Genomic DNA, 25334 nt, shown 5'->3' with positions numbered 1-25334 from the left:
CCCAATGCCTGGCTGGAAAGTGCAGCAATTCCCTGAATCCAGCTGGAATCTCCCTGCAGCTCCACACGGCAGACACCAGGAGGTTCTTTGCCTGGCTCCAGCTCTCCCCGCTGGGTCGGAGCTCAGCCTTTGGCACATCAGCTCTCATCTATCTCCTGCCCTGCTGTAAAGCAGGATAATTGGGCCCATTCCCATTGCTGTGCTCAGCAGAGATAAAGCACCCTGGAAGCGCCAAGCATCGCTGGCACACTCAGGCAGCAGCAGGAAGGTGCCAGCTCACCTTCTCCAGGGGCAGTTCGTCATCCAGGCACCTGAAAGCAAGCATAAGGAGGAGGAAGAAGAGGGATAAGGAGCTGCTGAAGGCTGCAGATTTAAGGCTCAGCTCAGTGACATGCTGTGAAGGACACATTGCATGAAGCACAGTGGTTTGGAACCCTCTCCCTGTGTATCCCCAGGGGGTTCTGCCCTGATTGAAGGCACTAAGCCCTGGTTTTTGGCACAGGTACTTGTAGGAGGCATCCCCCTGCGCTGCAGAAACAATGGGAGGCTGCAGGGCTCGAAGCAGGAGAGCTAAGATTTGCCTTTCCCCACCCTGCAATGCAGGGAGCAGACTTTCAAGGACACAGCAGGTCCTTGCCTGGTGTAAACAGGCAGGGGAAGCACTCAGCGCTGACCTGCAGCTCCCACAGGACAGGGACATTCCCAAATTGAACTCTCCAGGAGGTTTTCACTCCCGGATTTCTGTTGGGAAATGAAAAGCTTTAAGAAACAAAGCCCAAAGCCCTGGTCTTCCTCCAGAGTTGGGGCTGGGATAAGGGGAAGGCTTCATATGGTGCTTACTCACCTCCCTTGCACCCCCCCTTTTCCTCCTGGCTTCTTGTTTCTATGCTCTGCCTTCATTCTTGGGGAAGAAAATACAGCCCAGATCCCGTGGGATGCAGCTGGATGGGTCCTGGGAAGCTGGATGTAACCAAGTAACAAGGAGCCTAGCAACAGCCTTCATCAGGAGGATTTAAAGGGGGAAATGAAAGCAGCAAACAACAGAAACCCAGCATCTCAGTCCCAAACGCAACCAGACTGCAAAGCAACACTATGGGTGCTTCCACCACCAGGTGCTAAAGCAGTTGTGGGCAGGGGAAGGTGCTTTGGTTTTCCTGCAGGTAAAGAAGAAGTCTGAGACACAGATGAGGCTTTTTGAAAACACTTTTACAGTCGCCAAAGAGTTTTGTACAAATCAAAGCATCCCGTTGAAAATCGCCATTAGTACAAACATACAAAGGAACGATGTTCGACTACAAATCATCAGCTACTCGAGTGCATGATCCATTCAGCACAGTTAAAAAACCCCCATCGTATATACAACAGGGCCCTTCTCCCTCTTCTTTTACCCTGAGGGAGGTGAAAAAGCAAAGCCCCCAGTTAAAAAAGCCCCACCAATGCACCTCATATCCTAAAAGGTGTGAAGTAGAAAATCTGGGGTAGTATTTCCCTGCTGGCAAAGGGCAACAGCTTCAGTTTTGTCTTCTTGTTTTCACCTCAAAATAAACCCATACAACCAAAACCAAGCCCACGGCGTTGGGTCGGATGCTCCAGCATGCTCCTGCCATGCTGGGAGCCAACATCATCCCAAAAAGTGCCTTGAGTAAAGTCATCTTTAATAGGGAAAACCCAATCAACACAGGCTCGAGTGAAGAGCTTCATAAAAGCCCTGCATCAAAAAGGTTTCTCCTCTCTCTATCCACCTTCAGCACCAGACCATAGTTCCATGTCCCACTCCTCCTCTCTGCATCCGGCCCCACACATGGCTCCTCATGCTCTGACTGGTGCTGGGATGCTGAGGAGCTGTCCTGCCCTCTGGGAGCTGCACCCCAAGAGGCAGAGCATGGGGAGTGCTCACCTCAGAGGTCTGTGGTCTCTCGGCTGCTTCCGAGAAGTACGTCCCTGTTCCAGGGAGCTTTCATAGCCCTTTGATTCCGCTGGCTTCTGCTCAGCAGTGAGGAACAGCCCTGGAGAGCCCCACAGAACACTTCCTGAGGAAGCACTTTCCTAATCCAAGCCCTGCTTCTGCAGCTGGAAGGGAGCTCTGGGGAGCTCAACCCATGGAGCAGAGGGCACAGCCAAGCCTTGGATGCTCCTTTTGTAAAGAAACAAAGTGAAAGATGCTTGATCACACCAAGCTGCACAAGTCATCAATGCCCCACAGGTCACCAAGTAACCAGGAGGAAGGGGGGGGGGTGGGGGGGGGGGTGTCCTGTATCCTTACACTCTGTCTCCCAACCTGAAATCTATTGGAAGAAAACAAGAAAACACAACCCCAGGCAGTTTGGTTTTTCCATAGAAAAGAAGAAAAAACCCAGAAACAAACCCAAACCCCCCTTCCAAGAGAAATACAAAGCCCCCATTTTGGGAGCATCTTCCAAAAAGGCTGGACCAAGCATTCTCAGCAGTGGCACAATGTTCCAGTAACGTCTGTTGGGCTGGTGATTTATCAGCTTCCTTTTGAAAAGGGAAGAGCTGAAGGGAAACCAAGCTCCCACCACACGCAGCTCCCAACGGGCCATGGCTATTGCCTCACAGCAGCAGGTTGGGAACCAAGCAAAGTCTCTAATGCAGCAGGTTCCTCTTTGCAAATAGAAAGGACTGGCAGTGGTAGGAACTGAAAGAGATATTTAGGATGGCTGGGACCTCTCCCCATGGATCACCGTGGTTCTAGGCTGGTATTGAACAGAGATGGACGGGGACCAGCCATGCTCAGGATGCTGTCGAAAGGCAACACACACACACCAGGCGTTTCCATGGAGTCCGCAGCAGGGGGAGAGGGACCACACTGAGGTTTTGGCTTCCAGCGCTCAGGCAGGTCTCCCAGAGTCCTTGGCTAATGCTGGGGAAAGCTCCCACACTGGGGGTTTGGTTCTAAGGGGAGGTTATTGCTCCCGACTTCTCAGGCTTTTTGCCCTTCGATAGGGCAGCTGCTTGCTTCAGGAGTTCTCTGTTCTTGGCCTGGAAACACAGTGAAAATGGGGATTTAATGGATCATCATTAGTTCTTGGGCTCCTAGAATTGGCTGGCCACAAGCTGCTGGCTTCAAGCAGGCAGATGAAAAAGGAGGTGAATGTGGCTCTGTGGCACCACAGCACGAGCTCAAGTCTGGCATCTCATCTCTAAGCACCTAGAAAAGGCTCTTCCACGCTTTTCCCCTCATGGCCCACTGCTGTAAGGAAGAAGTGATAGCCCTGCATTCCTACCAGCTTTACAAACCCATGAGAGCACCACTTCCTGTGGTTTGCACTTAATTAAAAGATCAACTTACAAACAAGGCTCTCCAGCCCCTTTTACCAGACTTTGGAGCTCACTCTCCTCTATTCTAGGAAATAAATCATCTCCTAGCCTATGATAAACCATGCTCCAGAAGTAGAGTAAGGGGTAAAACCTGTGTGAAGACAGATACAGGTCCTCTGCATTAGTTCTCAGTGAATGAATGACTATGTAAAGAGGAATTAAATCATCTGCTCCACTGCTGCACACAGTAAAGCAGCTTCCTTTGCCTCCTGCAGATTGGAAGCATACAGGCAACTCCTGCTTCCCCCCATGGAAAGAAAAAGACAAAGCAACAGCATATTCTAACAGTGAATCATAGGAACACTTCAAGGCACCTTCAGTACACCGAGAGGATGTGAACTTTTATTTGGCATCAGTGAAGAGAAGTTTCCAGAGCCTCAGTCAACACCAGCTGAAGGAAAACACTGGGACACAACAGAGAGAATGTATTCCAGGCAGAAAAGCACTGCAAGGAGGGCTCATCTTCCTCTTAGCCTTTGACCTCCTGGCCAAGGCAAGCAAAAAGTGGAGGTTTGTGCTAATGGCAATGTCTATTCCAAACTGGAGCGTTTGGACACCCAAACAAGAGGAAGAGAGCTCAGGGCTGACACAGGCAGTGCAGGATCGCTAAGAGCATGGATCAGTGGCCCTGTCAGGCCCTCAAACACAACCCATCAGTGCTCATGAGGATGGGAACACATCCAGTCCTCTGCACATTACACACACACAGAGAACCTGTCTTCCACTCTGATCAGTGACTTGGGGGTGTGTTGCTGGAGGAGGGGTTGTTTGCTCCAGGGGAATGTAAGCCTTTTGTCTTAGCCCCTCCTATTTCTCATTGCTAGGGCTTGAGATCATTCCATCCCCCAGAGCAATTAAAGGGTACAAAGTTCATTTCTGTGCCTGCCTTCTTCCCTGTAACCAGCTCCCCTTTGACCTGATCTCTTTGGTGGCTCACAGGGTACTCATGCTGATTGTCTGCCTACCGTTTCCACGGCCATGACAGGAATCCTGCTCTCCCTGTTCCCTCAAACCTGCTTGATTTGGACTCCAGAGATCCAATGCTAAGGAACTGACAGCTGTTGCTTGAGCTTTTATTCTCTCTGGTTGCTGGTCCCATAAATCACATTAGAAAGGGGGGCAGACAAAGGTTCTACAGTCTGGAGAAACAGGTTCAAACCTGATTTTGGCAGTAGCTAAAATGAGTTTGATGGTTCCTCTCAACTATACAATAGAGTAAGAGGAGAGAGCAGCAAGGTGAATATAAATAGGGGTTACAATGCACTGCAGCCTGCTACGCTACAGAACTGGCAGGACAGAGAGGACAGGGCTGAGGAGCATTAACAGAGCTGTGTGTGCAGCAGCTCACAAGTGACTGTTCTCAGTCACTCCTGGGTCCAGCAGAGCTCAGCAAATGAGAACAAAAAAGCTGTCACCTGTAACTGCTCCATGACCTCCTTGTGTGTCTTCTCCATCTGGTTCATCTTTGCCCTCATCTGCGACTCCTGGTACTGCAGGTCAGCTTTCAGCTCGGTGATCTGCAAAGAAACCAGTCAGGAGCAAGTGAGCTGGAAGAAGAGATTAATGCCTTCACCCCCATGCACCCTGCAGAAACTATGTGAGACTGGATGAGTTCAGGAACATGCTGGGGGAGTGCAGCCAGAAACTCTTTTCCTCATTCCCAAGATAAAGCCAGACTCCATTGGAGTATGATTTGTGTGAAGATGTCAGCATCTGATGTGGGGGGAAGCAAGCCAAGGGCTGTACCTTCTTCTCCTTCTCCAAAATCATCTGGTCTTTCTGGTGCAGCATCTTCTTTAGAGTAGCCACTTCCTCCTTCAGCTGGGCAATGATAACAAAGTGGTCAGTGCCAGGAGAGTCCAGGGCGAGGTCTGGAGAAAAACTGCAGCAAGAACAGGGAGAGGCTCTCATCACAACCCCTTCTCTTCACCAAGGCAGGGAAACCCCCCCGCCCAGAGGGTACTGGAGGAGAAAAGGAATCATTTAATGACACACTCCTTGAACGCAGGGGGCACCTGTATCCCTGCTCTGGATGCCACAGGAACACAAGGAACAGGGATTTCATGTGCTATATCAAGTTGTGTTGTTGCACAATCAGCAGGGATGCAGCACTGCTATGGGTGACCATCAACCAGTGTCGGCAGCAACCATTCCAACAGTCCAGATCTTTATTCAAACCCAAGAGTTGAGGACAGGAATGAAGCTAATGAACCTTCATGCAAACACAGAGGAACTCTCTTTGCTCTTGGATGTACAGCAAAACCTCACTGAGTTCAGAGCAGTAAAGGCTCTCTCCAGGAAGAGAAACAGCTGCACTTACACACCACCAGGCACTCTAACCCTAAGCAACCAGCTGAAAACTTACCTGGACATGAGTCACCCACCTGCACTGGTAATCCCTACATTCCCCTACAAGGCAGCCAGTGACCTGGGCAGCCACACAGAGCCTTGCAGTGTGCACTATTTCACATCACAAAATATGATAAGCTGCAGCCACAGGCGCAGAGAGCTCACCTGATCTTTGCCTGCTGTCTGCTCCTGACTGCTGCCATGGTAAAGCTGTTTTTTATCTCTTGGTGTGTTAAAAGGGCAGCACCCTCCCAGCCACACACACCTGAAACTGCTGAATTAAACTGGAACAGCAATAAAAGAACAAAGCTTTGCCTAGAAGATTACTTCAAATCTGGCCCTTATCAGGCCTATATAGACAATATAAAGATCTGCTATAAAGATCAAGAGCTAGGGTTACCTGAAGGCCAGCTCTTTTTAAAGCCTCCAGAGTAAGTCAACACGTCCTAAAGCCTGGATTCAGCTCCAAAGCTGCAGTGGGCTGGGGAAGGCATGGTTTGAACCTCAATCACTGCCTCTGTCAAGACACCTCCAGGCCCCATGTGGCCACCAAGGCAGAGGGGACTGGCTGCTCATCATGTCTGGAAATCACCCATTCTCTGATTAGAAGCACACTGATTGGACTCACCAGCAAGGATAGGGCAGAAGGAAAGGCTCTTTCCACCTCAGTGCTGGGGAGCTACAGGGGAAAGCTAAGCAGGGACAGCATCACAGATGCTGAGAGATACGGCAGGTCTCTGCGCCCATCACTGTGTTGCTCACCCTGGGCAGCTCTCAAGTGCACAAGAGGTTCATACATGCTGGGAATCTTTCCATTTCAAAACTATTCCCGAGTTTCCCGAGTGCAGGCTGTGCACAATGATGGTGGGTGCTCCAGCACCTTCCTGTGTGCAAGCTTGTTACTAACAGTAGCCTTCATTTCCCACTCAGTGCAAATATGCTGAGGAGGAGAGAAAGGATAGATTAAAACCCCAGCCTCCACAGGGAGAAAGCTTCCTCACTAATTCCCTCTTGCTGACACCCAAGCAAGCTTCCCTCCTGCCAAAGAGTGCCAGGAGATGCTCCCATTTCCCTGACCAGCTCCAGCAGGAAAAGCTCCCTCCTTGGCAGCTCCTGTTGCCAAGCTCCCTGTGGAGCAAGGAAGGGGAGACCCAGCCCTGCCACCCAGCGGGAAGAAGGGACAGGAGGATCAGCAGCACTCAGGAGCTGCAGGCAGAGCTGGTGCCTGTCCCCGGGGTCTGCACCCACGAGTGGGTGCCAGTGGGCAGCATCCCCTCCTGTCACATATGTGAGCACAGCCCCTTGGAATAGGACAGGGGGCCACTGCTCTCCATGTCTGAGCAGGATAAAGCGCATGTCTCTGAAGCACATGGATGAGCTACTGTTGCTTCCAGTGGAGGCAGAGGGAAAACTGGAGCAATTCCTAAGACACCTGCCTCTCTACTGAACAAAAAAGGAACCAAATGACTGTTGCATCATGGAATAAGTTGGGTTGGAAGGGACCTTAAAGCTCATCCAGTTCCAGCCCCCTGCCACAGCAGCAACACCTTCCCTAGAGCAGCTTGCTCCAAGCCCTATCCAACCTGCGCTGGAAATTTGGCTGGAGTCAGAATGTGCTGCACAGCTAATTTCAGCAGTGAAGAGGTGCTGGTTGTGTCTCACCCCACTCCAGGCTACGCTGTACTGCAGCAGACCCTAACAATCTTCTACATAATGGGGCAAGAAGAAGGAGTTTTGGGGGGGTCTCAACCTCACAACCCCCTACCAAAACGCCACATAATGAACCACCATTCTTGTTGCACTCCAGAAGCAGAGCCCTGGGTCTATTTGAGGCAGCTGCTGCCTGCCTTTCCTACAGCACATTGCTGGAGCTCTTCAGGAGTTGCTAAAATTACCCCCAGTTTGTTGCTGGGAGTCATCAAACAGTGTGTGGCAAGGAGCAGAGCCTTGGCAGGAGCCAGGCTCACAACAAGAGCAAAGGAAGGCGTTTGATTCCTCTCAGACAGGCTTCTGGTTTGCACATGAATGACTGAGCAACTGACGCCAGAGCTGGGGACCTTTTCCTTCTTGGCCACTTGCCCTTGGTCATCGTGCTTGTAGTAAGCATGGTTAAAGCCCTTCCCAAATCTTCGCTCACGAAGCCGAGCCACCAATCTGCAGCAGGGTATTACACAAATGGGCTACTACAGTGAGTTGTTAGCCCAGGCTTTAGTGAGCAGATGGCAATACCTGGTGCTGTCCTACAGCCTCAGAAGGCAAGCAGGAGCCCCTCGAGAGGGAAAGCTGCTGCAATACTAATGGGCTGCATGAGTTCTACCAGGGACTTAGCTCCAGTCTCTGCTCTGGCTCCACCAGCACTGAATTCAGATGAGTTCTACTTCCCATTGGAGCATTTCAAACATGAACAACTGCTGACAAGGTGTCAGTGGTATCTATAGCACAGATGCAATCTGTGATCTGAAAAGATGACATTCAAGGCAGGTAGTGATTCATTCATTACCAGTGGTTCTAACAGACCCTTTGGCACTAATGAGCCTATGCTCTGTGCTCCCAAATCACTGCTGTTGGGACAGAGATCCACCAAGAGGGATGGCTTCCATGGATGAGGCAGTTCCCAGGGAAGGAGGGAGGGCAAGAGGGGAGAAAACAACTCGTGCTCTCACTTCAGGATGTCAGTGCCTTGAGAAACAGGACAATGGTGGGCACCGAGACTCTGTTGGGAAGCAGCCCACGGCGCCAGCGTGGACGGGGCACTCTGGATAGGGGGACAAAGCATCTCGGGAGAGGAAGGAACGCTGAGAAGCAGAGAGGAAAGGCAGGAATGAAAATCTGCATGTACAAGACCATAAAAAAATCAATCAAAATCCACCTCAATCTTCCCGTTTCTGCTATCTCCCATTCTGCTGTGCACGCAGCCAGCATCAATCCAGCACAAACTCTGACATCAGGATGGAATCTGATGCTTTCCAGCCAAGCTTCTGGCTTGGGAGCAGAGGAGGGATACAGGAGGTGAGTCTCCATCCTCTCCTCCAAGGCAGCCTCCCTGCAGACCAGGCTGATAGCCCCAAAAGCACAAAGGCTGCAGAGCTCAAGTCAAGAGCGTAGCCAAGAGCCCCCCTCTCCCTCTAACTGTGGGGAGAGGCTGGAGCTGATCTGGCCCCAGGGAGCTCAGCCAAGGAGCAGGTTCTATTTTAGCAGGTCCAGGCACTAGGTATTAATTTCCTCTTCAAACTTATGCCTAAATGGCAAGGAACACTGGGCTGCCAGGTTCTGGAGAGCTCCTAACGCAGCCCCTCGATGTCCCAAAACTCAAGCATAGCTTCCTGCTATTCACACAGCACTCTGTCTCATATAAAACTCCGAAAACAAGACAGCCCACCCCCAATTTCCCCATGTTCCAAGCTCACCTGTCACCATTGGCAGATATAGCATCAAACTTGGCTTTCTTCTTTGGGATTTCATTCTGAATAGAAGAGGTGGATAGGGTTTTCTGGCTGGAAAAGAAATGAGGAAATGGGATGTCAGAACCTGAATGACTTGCAGTCGAAGAGAGAGAAGCAGATAAATATTCCCACCCACTTTAAGCCCATTAAACCAGTATTTTCTAGCACAAGAATGGTAAAAAATGCTGGAGACTAAAAATAAGCAGGCACCAGTGCGTCAGTCAGAGCAGTAGGCAGGTGAAGAACTGCTGCTCCCAATCTCCATTTCAAATCACGGAATTCCACACATGCACTTGAGCTGGAATTACATATAAGTTCAGGAAGCTGAAGCACTGGTGGCCTACGAGTCTACTCCAGCACAGTGGGCTTTGCAAACTGGCGAAGCCTCACTTAGGCAGAGCCTCCTGAACAACAGCCCAAAACCCATCACTGAAGGTGGGTGCTTCTCCCAGTTCCTTTAGGAAGTGCACCTAAGGAGCATGGAGCAGCCAGGGCCCCCAGTTGCTCACCCTGTACACGTGGATTACCTGTTGTAGTGGCTGCCACTGCTGAGCCTGCTGTACTGTTCCTTCTCCTGCAGGCCTGCTCGGGAGGAGCTGCTCAGGTGTTTGCACTGCTCTTTGGTCTTCTGTAGGACCCGTTTGTAGGACAGCGTGCACAACCAGCACAGCAGCTTCCCATCCACCTGCAACGTGAGAGTGGGGCAATCTGGGGTCTTGTTTTCAGCCCACAAACCAAACAGGGTTGAAGGCAAGAAGCAACTTCAGGCTTCAGATCACATATGAACAAGCAGTGACTCAAGAAGTGCCTGGAAAGGGTTAGCAGCGCATCTGGCATGGCTGGTGCAATGCAGACAGGGTTCCTCAAAAGAAGCTTCTCCATCCTAACTACAGCCTCTGCCAGGCTTTGCTTACAGCCCATCTAACAGCACCCATTCACCAGGACAGCCTAACTCAAGTGGGATTTCAAAGCAATGCCAAGGAACAGTTTGTGCCAGGGTGCAAACCCAAACAGCAAGGGTCTCATCCTGAGGAAAGGGATTATCAGTGCATTATCCCAAAGGACCAAGGGGTGGTTACAGCCTGCAGGAGCAAGGCTTCAAGCCTCCTAAGAAGCACTTGTGTTGCTGAAGCAAAGGGTGGCAGAAGCATGGAATGTGTTCCCTGGCGGAGGTATGACACTTCCAGCTCCTTCAGGCTATGTCCCACATACTGAAGGGTGTGGACAGACAACCACTGTGATCAACCTTTTTACCTTTTTGGCCTCCTTTTACAGAGATACTGACCTTTTTCCTGTCATCCTTCCTGTCAAAGGCACACTGCTGCTTGCACTGCTCACAGGAGTGTGGAGGGCCATACTTCTTCTCCGAGTTTGTGCACCGCTGGCACTTGTTTCCAATAAATGCTGCTATGATGTTGCAGTACTGGCAGGGTTTGGGCTTTAAGAAACAAGAACAGAGAGAAAATATAGCACTGCCTTCTAATTACACCAATACATTGCTCTTTCCGCTTCTCCCCGTCACTTCCAAGCTTGTGTTTCCTTGTTCCAATCTGAGACGTAACGCAGCTGGACCCCTGGTCTCCAGCTAAGTGTATTTAGCACCCAGACCACTTATCAAGTGCAATAAAATAACTGGAAAATCTATAATACAATCCAAATCTCTTTTTCAGATTCCAGACAATCATGAAAGAAAGATTTAGCACTGCTTCCTGCAGCAATCTCAGCTTTGTGTAAGCACGCTCTCATTTCTATCGGCTACCCAATAGTCCATTTCCTGGCCTCAAATGATGCAGAGCTGCTCTTTTCTGTGTGAAAGGAGAGAAAAGGTAAAAGCTTCACCCTTGAGGGACCTGCATGTTATTGATCAGTCATGCTATTACAACAGAGCAGCCCATAAACTGTTCTGGGAGCCAGCAGGATAGACGAGGATGATGAAAGGAACAAAGGCTGCTGCTCACTTACTGTGCCGTAGAGCTTCACATTCTGAGCACACTTCTTGCATATTGTGTTGGTTTTGCTATTAAAAGAGAAGGACAGATCATTCCATTAACACTTCCCCAAAGAACATTAAATCCATGGTTTAGGATCCCAGTCTCCCCTGTGCTCAGTCTCTAGTGGTGAGACTGTATTCGTCTTCACTAGGGACTCAGATATCAAAGTGTGTTTCTTATCCCCATCTGGTTGAGGATAATTTGCCTGAAAGTGCTATTACAAAAGGCAGCTTTTAGTTAAGGCATCCCCAGGTGCCATCAGGTCCTCCCAAATACAGGAGTCCGAGCACCGGCTGATTGGCAGCAGGCGTGATTCAGCACTGGTGACTGGATGAGGAGGTTAAGGCAGGGCAGGGCAGAGGTGGTTTTGTCCAACACACATAGGAAAGAACATCTCACACAACTGGGGTTACCAATTCTTCCTCTGTAACTTGCACAGATAAAGAAAACACATTAGGAAATGAGTTTTGGGTACCAGAAATCAGGTAAGAGGGAAGCTGGTGGGAAGGTGCACCCAGCTCCTTCATCACAAGATGCATCTAAGCACTGACCAAAAACCAAACCAAGCAAAAAGTGCACACTTAAAGACACCACAGACTTGCCTAGAAGACCTTTGAAGAAGGCCAAGTCCTCCACAGCAACAGCCTAGAGGTTAAGGCTCAGTCACTGAAGGGGGGGAATCATTCTGGTGTGCCTGCTCTATAGAAAACACTGGGCTCCCCCACTTCAGAGGGCATTTACCTTTCCTGCTGGAATTCAGTCCTGCAGTAAGTGCATTTGACAATGGGGTGTGCAATCCGGCACTCCTGCAGAACAGCAGCACCGGGTGAGAGGCAGCGCTTCCCTCCCACACCCCAGGTCACCCGCTGACCCCACGCACACCCACCCATCAGGCAGGACACTTCCTCCCGGTACCGTCACGCTGCTGACAGCAGCGGGAGGCTGGCAGGAGCCACGTGTGTCACAGGTAAAGGGAGGGCTTATCTGTGCCCAACGCCCACTGGCCTCACCTCCCGGGGCAGGAACTGAGTGCTGCCACACGTACCCACACCTCTGCTCTTCCCAACCCAAACGGTGCCCCTAACCTCACCCCTCTCCAAAATACCAGAAGATCCCCCCTAAGAATCCCCAGTCCCTTCCAAACATCCCTGGATCCCCCAACGCTCCAACCCTCCATCCCAAACAGACTTCCCCCATGAACAACACCCACCTCCCTCCCAATTCTCCCCCAGTGGCCCCATAAATCCCTCTCCAGCACCCCCGAACACCCCCCAGCACCCCCGGACACCCCCCAGCACCCCCGAACACCCCCCAGCACCCCCGGACACCCCCCAGCACCCCCGGACACCCCTCAGCACCGCCTGGCAAACAAGCAGTCTCTCATTACCGCACACTCCCAGCTCCCCCCACGCCTCCAGCCCCTCAACACCTCCCCCATGCCCCCCACGTGCCCTGAGGCCCCCAAGAGCCGCCCCAGCCCCCCTATGACCCCCGCCACAAGCAGACCCCGTCCCTCTATGACCCCTCGGACCCCTTTAACCCCGCTCTCCCTCACAAACGGCCCCACACCAGCGCGGCCCCGGCCCCGCCGGACCTTGCAGAGCTGCTGGCCCTGGCTGAGCGCCTCGAAGGGGAAGCGCTGGTGGCACTTGGTGCAGGCGTACAGCGCCGCCATCCCGCCGCCCGCTGACAGGCGCGGCCCGGCGCGGCCCGCCCCGCCCGCCGAGCACCGCCCCCCGGCCGCTTCGATTGGCCAATTCCCTCGTCACTCACGCCCACGCCGCTTCTGATTGGTTAGGCCTCAGAAGTGGGCGGAGCGATTTCGCGTCCTCCTCCTCCCTCCCCCGCCCTCTTCCCTCCGCGGGCGGTGGGGAAGGGGCGGCGCTGACGTCACGCGGTGACGCAAACAGGCCACGCCCCCCGTCCTCCGCCGTATGACGCGCGCTTCAAGGGGGGGATGTCCCACAAGGCTTTGCGGGAGGGGACCCGGAAGTGGGGGTTGGCTTGGGGTAAACCGAGCCGAGCCGAGCCGAGCCGAGCCGAGCCGAGCCCTGCCGATCTGAGCATAGCCGAGCACAGCCGAGTCGGGCCGCGCCGAGCATAGCCGAGCTGAACCGAGCCGAGCCGGGCCGGGCCGGGCCGAACCGAGTCGAGCCGTGCCGAACCGAGCCCTGCCTATCTGAGCATAGCCGAGCACAGCCGAGCCGTGCCGAACCGAGCCGAGCACGGCCGAGCCGAGCCGAGTGTAGGGAAGGGGCTGGGCTGAACGTGGGGAAGGGCCGGGTTGGGCATGGGGAAGGGGCTGGCCATGGGGAAGGTTGGAGCTAAATCCTCTGAGCTCCCCTGGGGTGCAGAGCCTCCAGCTCTCCCCTGCGTGCTCAGCATCCCGTCTCCAAAGGGAGCCTCCAGGTGCCGCTTCCCTGGATGTCAAAGCGCCTTTCACTGGCTGCAGCCAAGAGAAGCAAAGACAGAATAAAGCCCATCATGCCTGCAGGGTGAGCCTGCCTCTCCCAGGCACCGCCTTGGAGTCAGCAGCCCTGGGGAGGATGGTTACAGCCATCAGTGCAGCGATCACTGCAGCAGGGGGTGGAACAAGGGGAAGGAAACGAGAGGAGCTTCAAGGTCCCTTCCAACCCAAACCGTCTATGGAATGATTCGGACTTATTCCTGCTGCTGGGAAGGGGGGTGCCAGCACTGAAACCTGTGCGGTTTGGCTACGTGTAACCCAAGGGGTGAGCACTGGGTGAAACTCATCACACAGGGGTGCCGGAGGCAGCCGTGGCAAGGGCTGTGTTTCACAGAGGACAGGCTGGAACTGGCAGCGTGGCAGACAGGATCACTTCTATAGGCTTTTATTGCTATAATGGTAAATTACCTTTTCCAGAGGGCTGGAAGCATCCTCTGAGCTAATCCCTCTGCCCCACAGCTGCCTCCCAGGGCCCCGTGTCCCTCTGCCAGCCCCCATCCATCTGGAGCTGCCTGCAGGGACACGGAGGGGACGGGATGGGACACGTGTGTCCCATCAGGCCAGGATGGGGAAGGAGGCAGCAGTGGCCACACCGCAGTTGTTGTCCTTCATGGCCATGAGGATGTAGCCGTCGTTGCCCCAATAGGTGGACCAGGAGTTCTTGATGAGCCAGTAGCTCTTGCCATGCAGGACCCCGTAGCCCACGGCCAGCACCGCGTGGTCCAGCGCCATTGTCTCATTGCCTGGCCAGGAGAAGACAATGGAGCCGCCTCATTCCCCATCCCTTGGAGCTGGAGCTCATTCCCAATCCCGTATCCTCTGCCCGGATTCTCCATCCCCAGCAGGTAGGAGGTGGACATGGGGCTCACCGCAGCGGGGCTCCTCATAGACCCCGTTGGCATAGAAGGCGAAGGACTTGTGGGAGGCGTCGATGTTGACAGCCACGGGGCCGTGCTTGACCAGCGCAGCCTTCAGAGCCGTGGCGCTGCCCGGCTCCACGGTGACGTACCCGGCGAGTTGGGCCACCGGCTCTGACTGGTTGCAGTGGCAGTAGCCGTTCTGTGGGGAGGAGGCTGGGGTGGCGCTGGGGTCCCTCAGCAGGCGAGGGGGGCAGCACCCATAAGCCAAAGTGGAGCCGCCAACTGCTGCCAAAGGGATGGTCTGGGGGGGGAAGGCTTGGGAAGGGGGTGGCACTGCACCCTGCCCCCCTCACCTGCCCCAGGTAGGGCCCGTAGGACTCGGTGCTGGCGATGCCGCCGTGTTTCTTGATCCACTCGTAGGCTCTCCACTCCTCCCCCCCGTCACAGGCGTAGTTCCCGAAGCCCCAGGAGCAATCGATGAGGACTTGTTGGGACAGGGGGGTCAGCACACCGGTCTGGGGAGGGGACACGCTGCAGGGATGGGGACAGGCACCCTCCCGGCGCCCCAGCCATCCCCATGGAGCGCGGCCCCGCTCCCACCTTGAGGAATAGGGCACCCTCCATCGCACCCGTGGTGGCAAAGCTCCAGCAGGAGCCGCAGACAGCCTGGTCCTTCACGGGGGTCACAGCGCCTGGGGACACATTGAGCAGGGGACGATGATGCTGTCCCCATGCAAACCCCGCTGCGCAGAGCTGGGCTGTACCCGTGCACCCTCATGGCCCCAGCACCCTCCTCACCATAGAGCCGCCAGTCGAGGCTCTCGGGCAGGATGAGGCCGGTGTAGAGCTCGCTGGGGAAGCGCTGCCCGGTGTTGGGGGCCCGGCTGCGGCGGCGGCCCCGCAGTGCAGCCAGCTCCTGGGGCGTGCGGTCGGCCAAGTGGTTCAGGGCCAGCGTGTAGGAGAGCGCGGCGCGGTTCCTGGAGTGCACGAACCTGCCCCGCGGCGGGGACGGCATCAGCTGGCACCGGCACCATCACCCGGCGTGAGGGCTTCCACCCCTCCATCCGCTGGGAGGCAAGGAGCATCCCATCCCCGAGCCCGGCTCCCCGTCACCCCGTACCGCATGTTGTGGATGAAGGCGCGCTTGCGGTGCTCGTGCTCCTCCTCGCTGCTGTAGCTCTTGCTGAAGCGCTCCTTGTAGCGGTGGAAGAGGCGGTGGTGGATGTGGTCCATCTCCTGTGGGCGCCCCACGAACTCCTGCATGGGGTTGGCCACGATGCGGTGCTCGGGGCCGGCTGTGGGCCACTGTTTGCATTGCACCCCTGCCATGAGGACACAGCTCATGAGCTCCCCCCTCTGAGTGGGGACCCCCAGCCAGAAGGCACAGCGTGAGCACCCCAAATCCAGTGGGACTGTCCATCCCATATGCCCCTCTACTCTGCTTTCGCCCCTCTGCCCTCTTCTGAGGCCCCACTTGAACACTGGGTGCAGTTCTGGTTTCTCCAGCATAAGGACTTGGAGCTGGCCAGGTTGGATGGGGCTTGGAGCACCCTGGGCTAGTGGGAGGTGTCCCTGCCCGTGGGACCATGAGCTTTAAGGTCCCTTCCAACCCAAACCAGGCTGGGATTCTATGATTCTATTTGGGTGCACCTCTGCATCCACACCCTCTTCCAGAGCCATCTCACCCAGCACCGTGCTCGGAAAGCACCCGCATCACCCCAGCTACCCAACTAATGCCACTTCTCCCTGCTTTTTCCCCACCAAACTAATTCACCCAAATGATGAAGCTCTTGCATGAAGACAAGTGATAAAGGTGCTGCGTTTGGCAGCGGATGGGGACACTCACCCACGGGGAGCTGGAAGACGCTGGGGGGGAAGCAGTGGCTGAAGGAGGAGTAGGCGATCTCGTACTTGTCGTAGTGAGACCCCAGGAGGCTGTTGTAGCCCCGCACCTCGTAGTGCAGGGGCACGGGGCCATGGGCAGAGCTGCCCACCCGCAGCCTGTACACGTTCTTCTTGTGGCCCCAGTAGGAGATGTTCTGCCACACAGCGCAGGGCTGCCCCTGGCACCGTTCGTCCCGCACCCGCTGGGCACAGCACACGAGTTAGGGACCAGGACCACACCAGCACCGTGCCCCATGGGGGCACCCCAGCTGCATCCATGTCACCTCCATCATCACCCATGGGCCCATCCAGCCCTATAGGTACCCTGTATTTACCTGCCCTCGGAGGGAGGTAGTCACCAGACACCCTGCACCCACTGCCCCATCCCACATCCCGGAGGACCATGCCCAGGGCTCACCTTGAAGTTCTCCAGGCTGGGGAAGACGCTCTGTGGGGTGATGAGGTCCCCATCGGTGCCGTTGATGCGGAAGCACTTGCGGACGTTCACCTCCGTCTCCGTGGTCTCGGGAGTCACCTTGAAGCTGGCACCAAAGGGCTCGATGGAGCCCAGCTGGTAGGTGACCACTTGGCCTGGGGACAGGGACAGTGCGAAAGCCAAGGCAAAACCCCACCTCCTGGCTCCCAGGAGGCACCCAAAGGTCCTAGGGCGGGTGGTGAAGCGTCTCTGCACCCACCACCATAGTACTGGATGCGGCTCTTCCCCCCGGTGAGGTTGTACCAGGCTTCAAAGGGCTCCTTGATCTCCGCATAGGGCAGGCTGATGACTCCTGTGGGGACAGAGGGACTGAGACCCAGAGGCATCCCCTGTCCCCCTGCCCTGCGCCCTTGGCTGGGAGGGGAGCACTGAGTAAGGATGGAGCCCCCCATGGCCTCACAGCGTCACCCATGGGTGAAGGTGCAGACCCCCTGCTCCCATTGGGTGCCCTTTCCCCAGGCGGTACCTGTGACGTGGTAGATGTCCCCAAATGTGGGGGTCTCCAGGGGAGCTTTGCTCTCTGCTCCTGGAAGAAGAACAAATCCATGCCCCAAAGCCCTTTATGCTGCTCATTAACCCCTTACAGCAGGGTCTGCTCCCTGGCTCCCTGTCCCTGTGCTGGTGGCAGGGCAGAGAGCAGAGAGCCCCAGTCCCTGCTGACCCAGAGCCCCCATCCCTGCTCTCCCTATGGTGCAGTTCGGGGCATCCCAGACCCCCCCGCACACCACAGGGCTTGGGGTGGACAAGTGTGCCCAGTGCCCCTGCCCTGCTCCGGGCATGGGGACAGGGACCCCACAGTGCCTAGGCTAAGGGGCATCACCCTGACACCCCCCCCCCCAAGGTGGGTGCTCACCCAGCAGCATGGCAGCACCCAGCACCAGCAGCCACCCCATCCTGCACCCCCAGCCCGTGCTGCACACATGGGTGCCTTAAATACCACTGCTGGGTGGGCAGGGAGCTGCAGGAAACCAATGGGCAAAGCCTTGGCTGGGGCTAGACCGAGGGGGAGGTGTGGCTTTAGGGGTGTGTGTCCCCCCCCCATGGGCACCCATGCCTTTCCCACCCATGCCAGGGTCTCATGGGACTTGGGGTGGGGGCACCCAGACCCCTGTGGGGCTGTGTGGCAGGGTAAAGGTGGGTGCCCTGAGGGCTGGATGCTGAGGGTTCCCTGTGCTCTGGGCACTTGGCATCCAGGCATTGCTGCATGCAGGGTGCTGCAGCAACCAGGGGCAGCGAGGTGCAGGGAGACCCTGCCTGGCACCCCAGAGCCCCTCTGGGTGCTCCCCGCTCCCTGGGACATGTCCCCCAGTGTAGCTGTGGGCAGCCATGGGGAGATGGGGGCTGTGTGCATCCCTGCATCCTTCCGGACACACCATCAGGGCAAGCTAGGATTGCACTTAGGGGTTTTAACTGGGAAAAGGAGAGAGATGGGCACGAAATGACAGGAGCTGCATGGAAGAACAGACCCGGGAAGGGGAGCCATGAGCAGAGTGGCCTTCACCCCTCCTGTCTGCGTGCATCCCGCTGGCCACCAGCCCAAGGTGACAGCAGCAGCAGCAGCCCAAAGCAGAGCTGATAAGGGCTCAGTTTAGACTGGCTGCATGTGCTGCCAGGGATGGGGCAGCCACAGCGTCTCCGTTCAACCCATCCCAGTGTCCCACCGCTCTCACAGGGAAGAATTCCTTCCTAAGATCCCATCCCCATCTCCCCTCGGGCAGGTTAAAGCCATTCCCTTTGTCCTGTGCTTGTGGCATCAGACGCTGCCGGCGCCACATCCCCACCCGTAGCCACAACAGGCAGTGGGGCAGAGGCTGATGCCTTCCCCCCTTCCCAGCATCCCACGCCAGGAATGTCTCAGCTCAGCAGAAATCCCTGGGCTTGTTTGTGCTCCACCTCAGGAGACAGGGCTGGAACAGCCGCTCCCCTCGCCTGGGCTGTCTGGGAATGGCTCTGCAAAGGGCACGGAGCTGCTTCTGCAGCACCGGAGCCTCTCCTGTAGAAGCAAACCACTGTTATTGCAGGGGCTTTATTGGCAAGTCCACAGCAGGGTCCCCTTGTCCAGCACCCCATGGCCCTGTCCCACCGTGTCCCACGGCGTCCTGCTGCGTGATGGGCTCACACCCAAGGGCTGATTGAGAGATGCTGATCCAGGGATGGGTCATCCAGGGATGCTCATCCAGGGATGAGTGCCAAGAGCATCGCCGAGGGCTCTCCTTGCAGCCCAAAGGGTGGCTCAGGCCAGGATGGGGTAGGTGGCTTCGGTGGCCACACCGCAGTTGTTGTCCTTCATGGCCATGAGGATGTAGCCGTTGTTGCCCCAGTAGGTGGACCAGGAGTTCTTGATGAGCCAGTAGGTCTCTCCCTGCAGGACCCCATAGCCCACGGCCAGCACCGCGTGGTCCAGCTCTCCTGTCTCATTCGCTGCAGGGGACAGCACAGGAGGTGATGGTGGATGTGGGCATCCTGTTCTGTGGGCATCGCTGCAGCACAGGGGAGGGATGGGGGGCTGGTCCCCTCCTAACCCAAGCTGGAACTGGGGAGTCCTGACATCTCCTTGGGGACTCCCGTGCCCTGGGTCCCCCCCGACTCACCGCACTTGGGCTCATAGTAGATGCCGTTGGAGTAGAAAGAGAAGGTCTTGTGCGAGGCATCGATGCTGACGGCCACAGGGCCGTGCTTGTAGATGGCAGCTTTCACTGCTGTGATGTTGCCCGAGGTGACGTTGACGTAGCCCGTGATCTTGCCCAGCATCTCAGACTGGTTGTAGTGGCACAAGCCATTCTGTGGTACCCAGGGAGGGGACACGGTGTCATCAGGAGCCCCCAGGAGCAGGGTGCATGGAGTGATGTGGGGCAGCATCCTGGCTGTGACCCCTCTGTGCCACCCTACCCCTGTGGTGCGGATGGGAGCTGACTCTGCCCCCGAAGCCTGGGGGCAGTTGCATGTGTCCTGCAGCCACCTCCCTGTCCCCAGGCAGCCCTGCTCCATCCCTGCTCCATCCCTGTACCCCGGGGTACGCAGGGACCCACAGCACCACCCATGGGTGGAGGAGCCTTGTCCCTTATTTCACAAGAGGAGAAATCGCGGCGTGCAGTGATGAAACTGAGCCTGGGGCTGGCTTTGGACTGTGCTTGCTTCTGCAGGGAGCCTGGGGACAAGGAGACATCCCCACCTCCGGAGCCCGTTCAGCACCTCTGACCCATCCTGATCAGCCCCACCATGGCTTTAAAGCACCCCAAAGACCTGGGGAACCCCTCACCTGCCCCTTGTAGGTGCCGTAGGACTCGGTGCTGGCGATGCCGCCGTGTTTCTTGATCCACTCGTAGGCTCTCCACTCCTCCCCCCCGTCACAGGCGTAGTTCCCGAAGCCCCAGGAGCAGTCGATGAGGACTTGTTGGGACAGGGGGGTCAGCACACCGGTCTGGGGAGGGGACACGCTGCAGGGATGGGGACAGGCACGCTCCCGGCGCCCCAGCCATCCCCATGGAGTGCGGCCCCGCTCCCACCTTGAGGAATAGGGCACCCTCCATCGCACCCGTGGTGGCAAAGCTCCAGCAGGAGCCGCAGACAGCCTGGTCCTTCACGGGGGTCACAGCACCTGGGGACAGCGGGTTGGGGGGTGAGAGGCTGGGGGGGCACCAGGGGATGAGGATAAGTGGAAGGGAAACTGAGGCAGGAGGTGAGGACTTGGTGTACTCCCAGATGGGATGGGTTTAAACTGGAGCAGGGGAAGTTCAGGTTGGATATAAGGAAGTTCATCCCTGTGAGGGTGCTGGGACACTGGAATGGGCTGAATGGAGAAGCTGTGACTGCCCCATCCCTGGCAGTGTTCAAGACCAGGTTGGATGGGGATGGAGCAGCAGTCTGGGATGCTGTCATTCTGTGTGAAGCCAGATGTGGCTTCAGATGATGTATTTGTCCATGGGACACCAGGCTGGATGAGGGCTAAGTGCCAACTGAGCTACCTTGATCAGATAACCATAGAACCCCAGCCTGGTTTGGGTTGGAAGGAACCTTAAAGCTCATCCAGCACCAACCCCTGCCACAGGCAGGGACCCCTTCCTCTAGAGCAGCTTGCTCCAAGCCCCTGTGTCCAACCTGGCCTTGAACACTGCCAGGGATGGGGCAGCCATGGCTTCTTGGTTCAGCCCATTCCAATGCCCCTCATAGGGAAGAGCTTCTCCCCTGCTTCCATCTTCCAGTTGCTGAGCAGAACCACAGGGAGCCGTGGATCCCAAGGGATAACACAGCCCCACAGCACGGTGATGGGGAGCACGGTGGCACTCAGGGCGCTGCCACCACGAGCCCAGCACCGCACCTACCGTACATGCGCCAGTCGAGGCTCTCGGGCAGGATGAGGCCGGTGTAGAGCTCGCTGGGGAAGCGCTGCCCGGTGTTGGGGGCCCGGCTGCGGCGGCGGCCCCGCAGTGCAGCCAGCTCCTGGGGCGTGCGGTCGGCCAAGTGGTTCAGGGCCAGCGTGTAGGAGAGTGCGGCGCGGTTCCTGGAGTGCACGAACCTGCCCCGCGGCGGGGACGGCATCAGCTGGCACCGGCACCATCACCCGGCACAGCCCAAACCCTAACCCGGACCCGAGGGCTTCTCCCCCTCCATCCTCCCGTACCTCATGTTGTGCACGAAGATGCTCTGCCTGTGCTCCAGCTCCCGCACGGAGCCGTACCGCCGGCCATGCTGCCTGCGGTAGTGGTGGAAGACCTCATGGGCCCAGGGTTGGTGCCGTCCCACCAGGTCCTCCATGGGGTTGGCCAGCACACGGTGCTCCGCCACGCTCCCCGGCAAGACCCCGCACTTCTTCGTCTCTGCAGGGCAAGGAGAGGATGCCGTGAGCACATGGACATGACGGGCACCCTACGGACACGATGGACACCCTACAGACACGATGGACACCCTATGGACATGACAGACACCCTATGGACACAATGGCCACCCTATGGACACAATGGACACCCTATGGACACAATAGACACCCTACGGACACGATGGACACCCTATGGACACGATGGACACCCTACAGACACGATGGACACCTTACGGACATAATGGACACCCTATGGACATGACAGACACCCTATGGACACAATGGCCACCCTATGGACACAATGGACACCCTACAGACACTAAGGACACCCTATGGACATGATGGACACCCTACGGACACGATGGACACCTTACGGACACTAAGGACACCCTATGGACATGATGGACACCCTACGGACACGATGGACACCCTACAGACACTATGGACACCCTATGGACATGACAGACACCCTATGGACACAATGGCCACCCTATGGACACAATGGACACCCTATGGACACAATAGACACCCTACGGACACGACAGACACCCTATGGAGACGACGGACACCCTACAGACATGATGGACACCCTATGGATACGATGGACACCCTATGCACACTATGGACACCCTATGTACACGACGGACACCCTACAGACACGATGGACACCCTATGGACACGGCGGACACCCTATGGACACGATGGACACCCTGTGGACACCCTATGGACATGATGGACACCCTACAGACGTGATGGACACCTTACGGACATGGTGGACACCCTATGGACACAATGGACACCCCACAGACACAATGGACACCCTATGGACATGATAGACACCCTATGGACACAATGGACACCCTACAGACATGATAGACACCCTATGTACACGATGGACACCCTATGCACACTACGGACACCCTATAGACACAATGGACACCCTATGGACATGATGGACACCCTGTTGGTTACGATGGACACCCTATGGACCCAATGGACACCCTATGGACCCAATGGACACCCTATGGACACGATGGACACCCTGTTGGTTACGATGGACACCCTATGGACACAATGGACACCCTATGGACCCAATGGACACCCTGTGGACATGATGGTGGGGTCCATCCTTGGCTCACCGTTGATGGGGAGATCAAAGATGGAAGGTGGGAAGCTGTTGTCGAAGTCGGTGTAGGCGATCTCATACTTGTCGTAGTGGGAGCCCAGCAGGCTGTTGTAGCCCCGCATCTCGTAGTGGACGGGGGCCACCCCGCAGCTGGAGTTGGTCACCCACAGTGTGTAGACGTTCTTCTTCTGTGCCCAGTGGGTGATGTTCTGCCACACGGCGCAGTACCGGCCCCGGTAGTACTCCTCCCGCAGGAACTAGCAGGGACACAGCGTCAGCTCATGTGCCCTTGCCAGGCTCTTGGATCCAGCAGCCACATGGCCAATAGCAAACAGCAGAGCATGGGGCAGGAGGCAAGGCAAGGCAGCTCCAGTGCTGGAAACCTGGAGAGGGGCTTTGGACAAGGGATGTAGGGACAGGACAAAGGGACAAGGGTCCCTTCCAACCCAAACCAGGCTGGGATTCCATGATTATCCAGCTCAGCAGTGCCCTGGGGACACCCTGTTGCATACAGTGCTGTATGTGCACACACAGAGGGGTGTCCCTGGCTGCACACCCTCTCCTAAAGGGTTTCCCTGTGTGTTTCCAAGCTCTTTCCCTGTGGACACACAGCAGGAGCTGAGCCGCTGCCATGCAGGGACTTGCCCAAACCATCCCGAAACGCTGGCATCCGTGTGGGCTGCGACACGTCCCAACATGGTGTTGGGAAAGGAGGCGGGAGTCCAGCCCCAATCCAGGTGGGAAGCGACCCTCCCTGCACCCTGGGGCACAGGAACATGTCCCGGCCTGTCCTCGGGATGGAAGGGAGCAGCTCCGGCTGCCCTGAACCCCAGCCCAGAACGTGAGGATGCTCCGGGCAGTGAGGCGGATCCAGGCTCTGGCATCACTCACCTTGAAGCCATCCATGGTGGGGAAGACGCTCTGAGCTTTGACCACGTCCTCCTTGGAGCCGGGCAGCTGGAAGCATTTCTTGGTGTTCACCTCCTTCTCGGTGGTCTCTGGGGTGATCTTGTACCTCATCCCATAGGGCTTCACAGCTGCCAGCTGGTACGTTATCACCTGCCCTGTGCCGATGGGATGGGGAAACTGAGGCACGGTGCTCCTGCCCCTTTGGACTGGGATGGGGCAGGGTGGGCACAGCCTGGAGCAGATGGATCCCCGCTTCCTTATTACCCCCATAATACTGGATGCGGCTCTTGTTCCCTGTCAGGTTGTACCAGGCTTCGAAGGGCTCCTCGATCTCAGCATAGGGCAGGTTAATGACACCTGTGAGAGAGACAGCCTCAGCACCCCAACATCCCACCCTTCACCCATAGAGGATGCAGCCCCACAGCCAACAAGGTGCTGTCCCCACGGCTCATGGGTTAGGACAGCCTGGTCCTGTCGGGTGCTGAGCATCCTCCTCTCCCCCCAGCAAAGGGATGCTGCAGGGTCCCATTACCTCGGACGTGGTAGATGGAGCCGAAGTGAGGGGGTGAGCGGGAGAGCCCAGAGTCCTGTCCTGGGAGGCAGAAGAGGGGCAGGGCTCAGTGGGGCTGAGCCCCACCAAGGCCAAGCTGGGGATGGGGTGGACCAGGCACCCAGTTCCAACCCCCTGCCATGGGCAGTGACACCTTCCACTAGAGCAGCTTGCTCCAAACCCTATCCAACCTAATACAGGCAGCCCCCGCTGCCCCACTGGTGTCACCCAGCCTCTCCCATGGGTGCTCAGCACACCCTGGGTCTGGGCACCCACATCCACTGCCAGCTGCAGGAGGAGCAGTGATGGATGCAGCAACCACCCCAGCTCCCACCTCTGGGTGTCCCAATGGGACAGACTCACCCCGGGTGATGGTGCAGAGCGCACAGGCTATGACCCAGTGGAGAGCACCCATCCTCGCCGCCCCGGCTCCCAGCACCACCTCTTCCCTTTAAGCAAGAGCTGGTGATGGTGAAATCAGGCAGGAGCCAATGCAGAAGCCGGGGCCCTCCCTGGAGGAGGGGATGAACCGGCCCTGTCTGGGGTGTGGGGCACCCCGGGTGCAGGCAGGGCTCAGCATCACCAGGGGTGATGCCCCCCGTGGGGCTGGAGCCTGAGCAGCCCATGTCCCTGCTGTGCCTTGGCCCCTACACGGGGACACTGTGGCAAGGCTGGCTCCATCCCCAACAGCCGCCTCAGCAAGCCCCAAGGTTGGGATGAAGAGGAGCTGTGATCCCAGGATGAGTGTGGGGATGGAAAGGGCCGTGTGGAGCAGGTCCCCATCCTGCCCCCGCCATGAGAACAGGGAACACCGGCGCCAGGCTCACCTTCACACAGGAAAGAGGTCAGCCTGCGAGGGCTAACCGCAGGCGAGGAGGAGGAGGGGGCAGAGGAAGGCCTGGCGAGGTGGGGCAGGACCCCCATCCATGCACCTGCAATCCAGCCTGGAGCTGCGGGGACATGGGGGCTGCAGCCAGCTCCGGGCTGGAATGTGGCCGCAATCCCCTGCCCTCACCCCGCTGGGACGTGGCCCCTCTTCGCAACCTGCTGTCCCTTTGCCACGCTCGGGGGGTGCCGGGGGTGATGCCACGCTCTGCCTCCCGA

General features: G+C 56.8%; 3 protein-coding genes across 5 annotated transcripts; all 3 read right to left on the bottom strand.

Moving 5' to 3' along the window:
• Window positions 1–1185: 1185 nt before the first annotated feature.
• Window positions 1186–12832, bottom strand: FAM76A (family with sequence similarity 76 member A). 3 transcript variants are annotated; one of them, XM_061480342.1, is made up of 10 exons: window positions 12717–12832; window positions 11864–11928; window positions 11094–11148; window positions 10417–10569; window positions 9659–9816; window positions 9096–9182; window positions 8352–8483; window positions 5086–5221; window positions 4755–4856; window positions 1186–3000 (listed from the first exon to the last, which is right to left on the bottom strand). In XM_061480342.1, exons 1-10 carry the CDS (start codon window positions 12795–12797, stop codon window positions 2914–2916), a joined length of 1056 nt encoding a protein of 351 aa, XP_061336326.1. In that variant the 5' UTR covers window positions 12798–12832; the 3' UTR covers window positions 1186–2913. The 3 variants fall into 3 exon arrangements, with proteins under 3 accessions (XP_061336326.1, XP_061336327.1, XP_061336330.1); XM_061480343.1 differs by having other exon boundaries at window positions 1186–2134; XM_061480346.1 differs by lacking the exon at window positions 8352–8483.
• A 1126-nt stretch (window positions 12833–13958) lies between these two features.
• Window positions 13959–17758, bottom strand: LOC133283465 (digestive cysteine proteinase 1-like). The gene is made up of 11 exons (XM_061480219.1): window positions 17683–17758; window positions 17296–17355; window positions 17029–17121; window positions 16752–16924; window positions 16296–16536; window positions 15570–15771; window positions 15248–15441; window positions 15050–15141; window positions 14803–14964; window positions 14459–14648; window positions 13959–14332 (listed from the first exon to the last, which is right to left on the bottom strand). Exons 1-11 carry the CDS (start codon window positions 17720–17722, stop codon window positions 14145–14147), a joined length of 1635 nt encoding a protein of 544 aa, XP_061336203.1. The 5' UTR covers window positions 17723–17758; the 3' UTR covers window positions 13959–14144.
• Window positions 17759–18839: 1081 nt separating this feature from the next.
• On the bottom strand, window positions 18840–24718 carry LOC133283463 (digestive cysteine proteinase 1-like). Its single transcript, XM_061480218.1, has 11 exons — window positions 24594–24718; window positions 24213–24272; window positions 23945–24037; window positions 23663–23835; window positions 22785–23028; window positions 21451–21646; window positions 21152–21345; window positions 20336–20427; window positions 20089–20250; window positions 19421–19610; window positions 18840–19250 (listed from the first exon to the last, which is right to left on the bottom strand). Exons 1-11 carry the CDS (start codon window positions 24643–24645, stop codon window positions 19063–19065), a joined length of 1644 nt encoding a protein of 547 aa, XP_061336202.1. The 5' UTR covers window positions 24646–24718; the 3' UTR covers window positions 18840–19062.
• Window positions 24719–25334: the final 616 nt, after the last annotated feature.

This window comes from Pezoporus flaviventris, unplaced genomic scaffold (assembly GCF_033815535.1).
Source record: "Pezoporus flaviventris isolate CSIRO_AGI_PZ_B2104156 unplaced genomic scaffold, CSIRO_AGI_Pfla_v1 ptg000176l, whole genome shotgun sequence".
NCBI classification, from domain to species: domain Eukaryota; kingdom Metazoa; phylum Chordata; class Aves; order Psittaciformes; family Psittacidae; genus Pezoporus; species Pezoporus flaviventris.
The sequence above is the reverse complement of the archived record's forward strand: the minus strand, read 5'-3'. Positions and strand labels throughout refer to the sequence as shown.

Bases quoted from the DNA above. Each gene is read 5' to 3' on its own strand.
- FAM76A (XM_061480342.1), bottom strand. From the start codon at position 12,797: ATGGCGGCGCTGTACGCCTGCACCAAGTGCCACCAGCGCTTCCCCTTC. The intron at 10,570-11,093 runs GTAAGTGAGCAG...TGTTTCTTAAAG, and splicing joins ATGTGAAGCTCTACGGCACA to CCCAAACCCTGCCAGTACTG. The intron at 3,001-4,754 runs GTGACAGCTTTT...CTGTGTTTCCAG, and splicing joins AGGTCATGGAGCAGTTACAG to GCCAAGAACAGAGAACTCCT.
- LOC133283465 (XM_061480219.1), bottom strand. From the start codon at position 17,722: ATGGGGTGGCTGCTGGTGCTGGGTGCTGCCATGCTGCTGG. The intron at 16,537-16,751 runs GTGAGCCCTGGG...TGCTGTGCCCAG, and splicing joins CCAGCCTGGAGAACTTCAAG to CGGGTGCGGGACGAACGGTG. The intron at 14,333-14,458 runs GTGAGCCCCATG...TCTCCTGGCCAG, and splicing joins CTATGAGGAGCCCCGCTGCG to GCAATGAGACAATGGCGCTG.
- LOC133283463 (XM_061480218.1), bottom strand. From the start codon at position 24,645: ATGGGTGCTCTCCACTGGGTCATAGCCTGTGCGCTCTGCACCATCACC. The intron at 20,428-21,151 runs GTAGGTGCGGTG...CGCTGTCCCCAG, and splicing joins CCTCGACTGGCGCATGTACG to GTGCTGTGACCCCCGTGAAG. The intron at 19,251-19,420 runs GTGAGTCGGGGG...TGTCCCCTGCAG, and splicing joins CTACTATGAGCCCAAGTGCG to CGAATGAGACAGGAGAGCTG.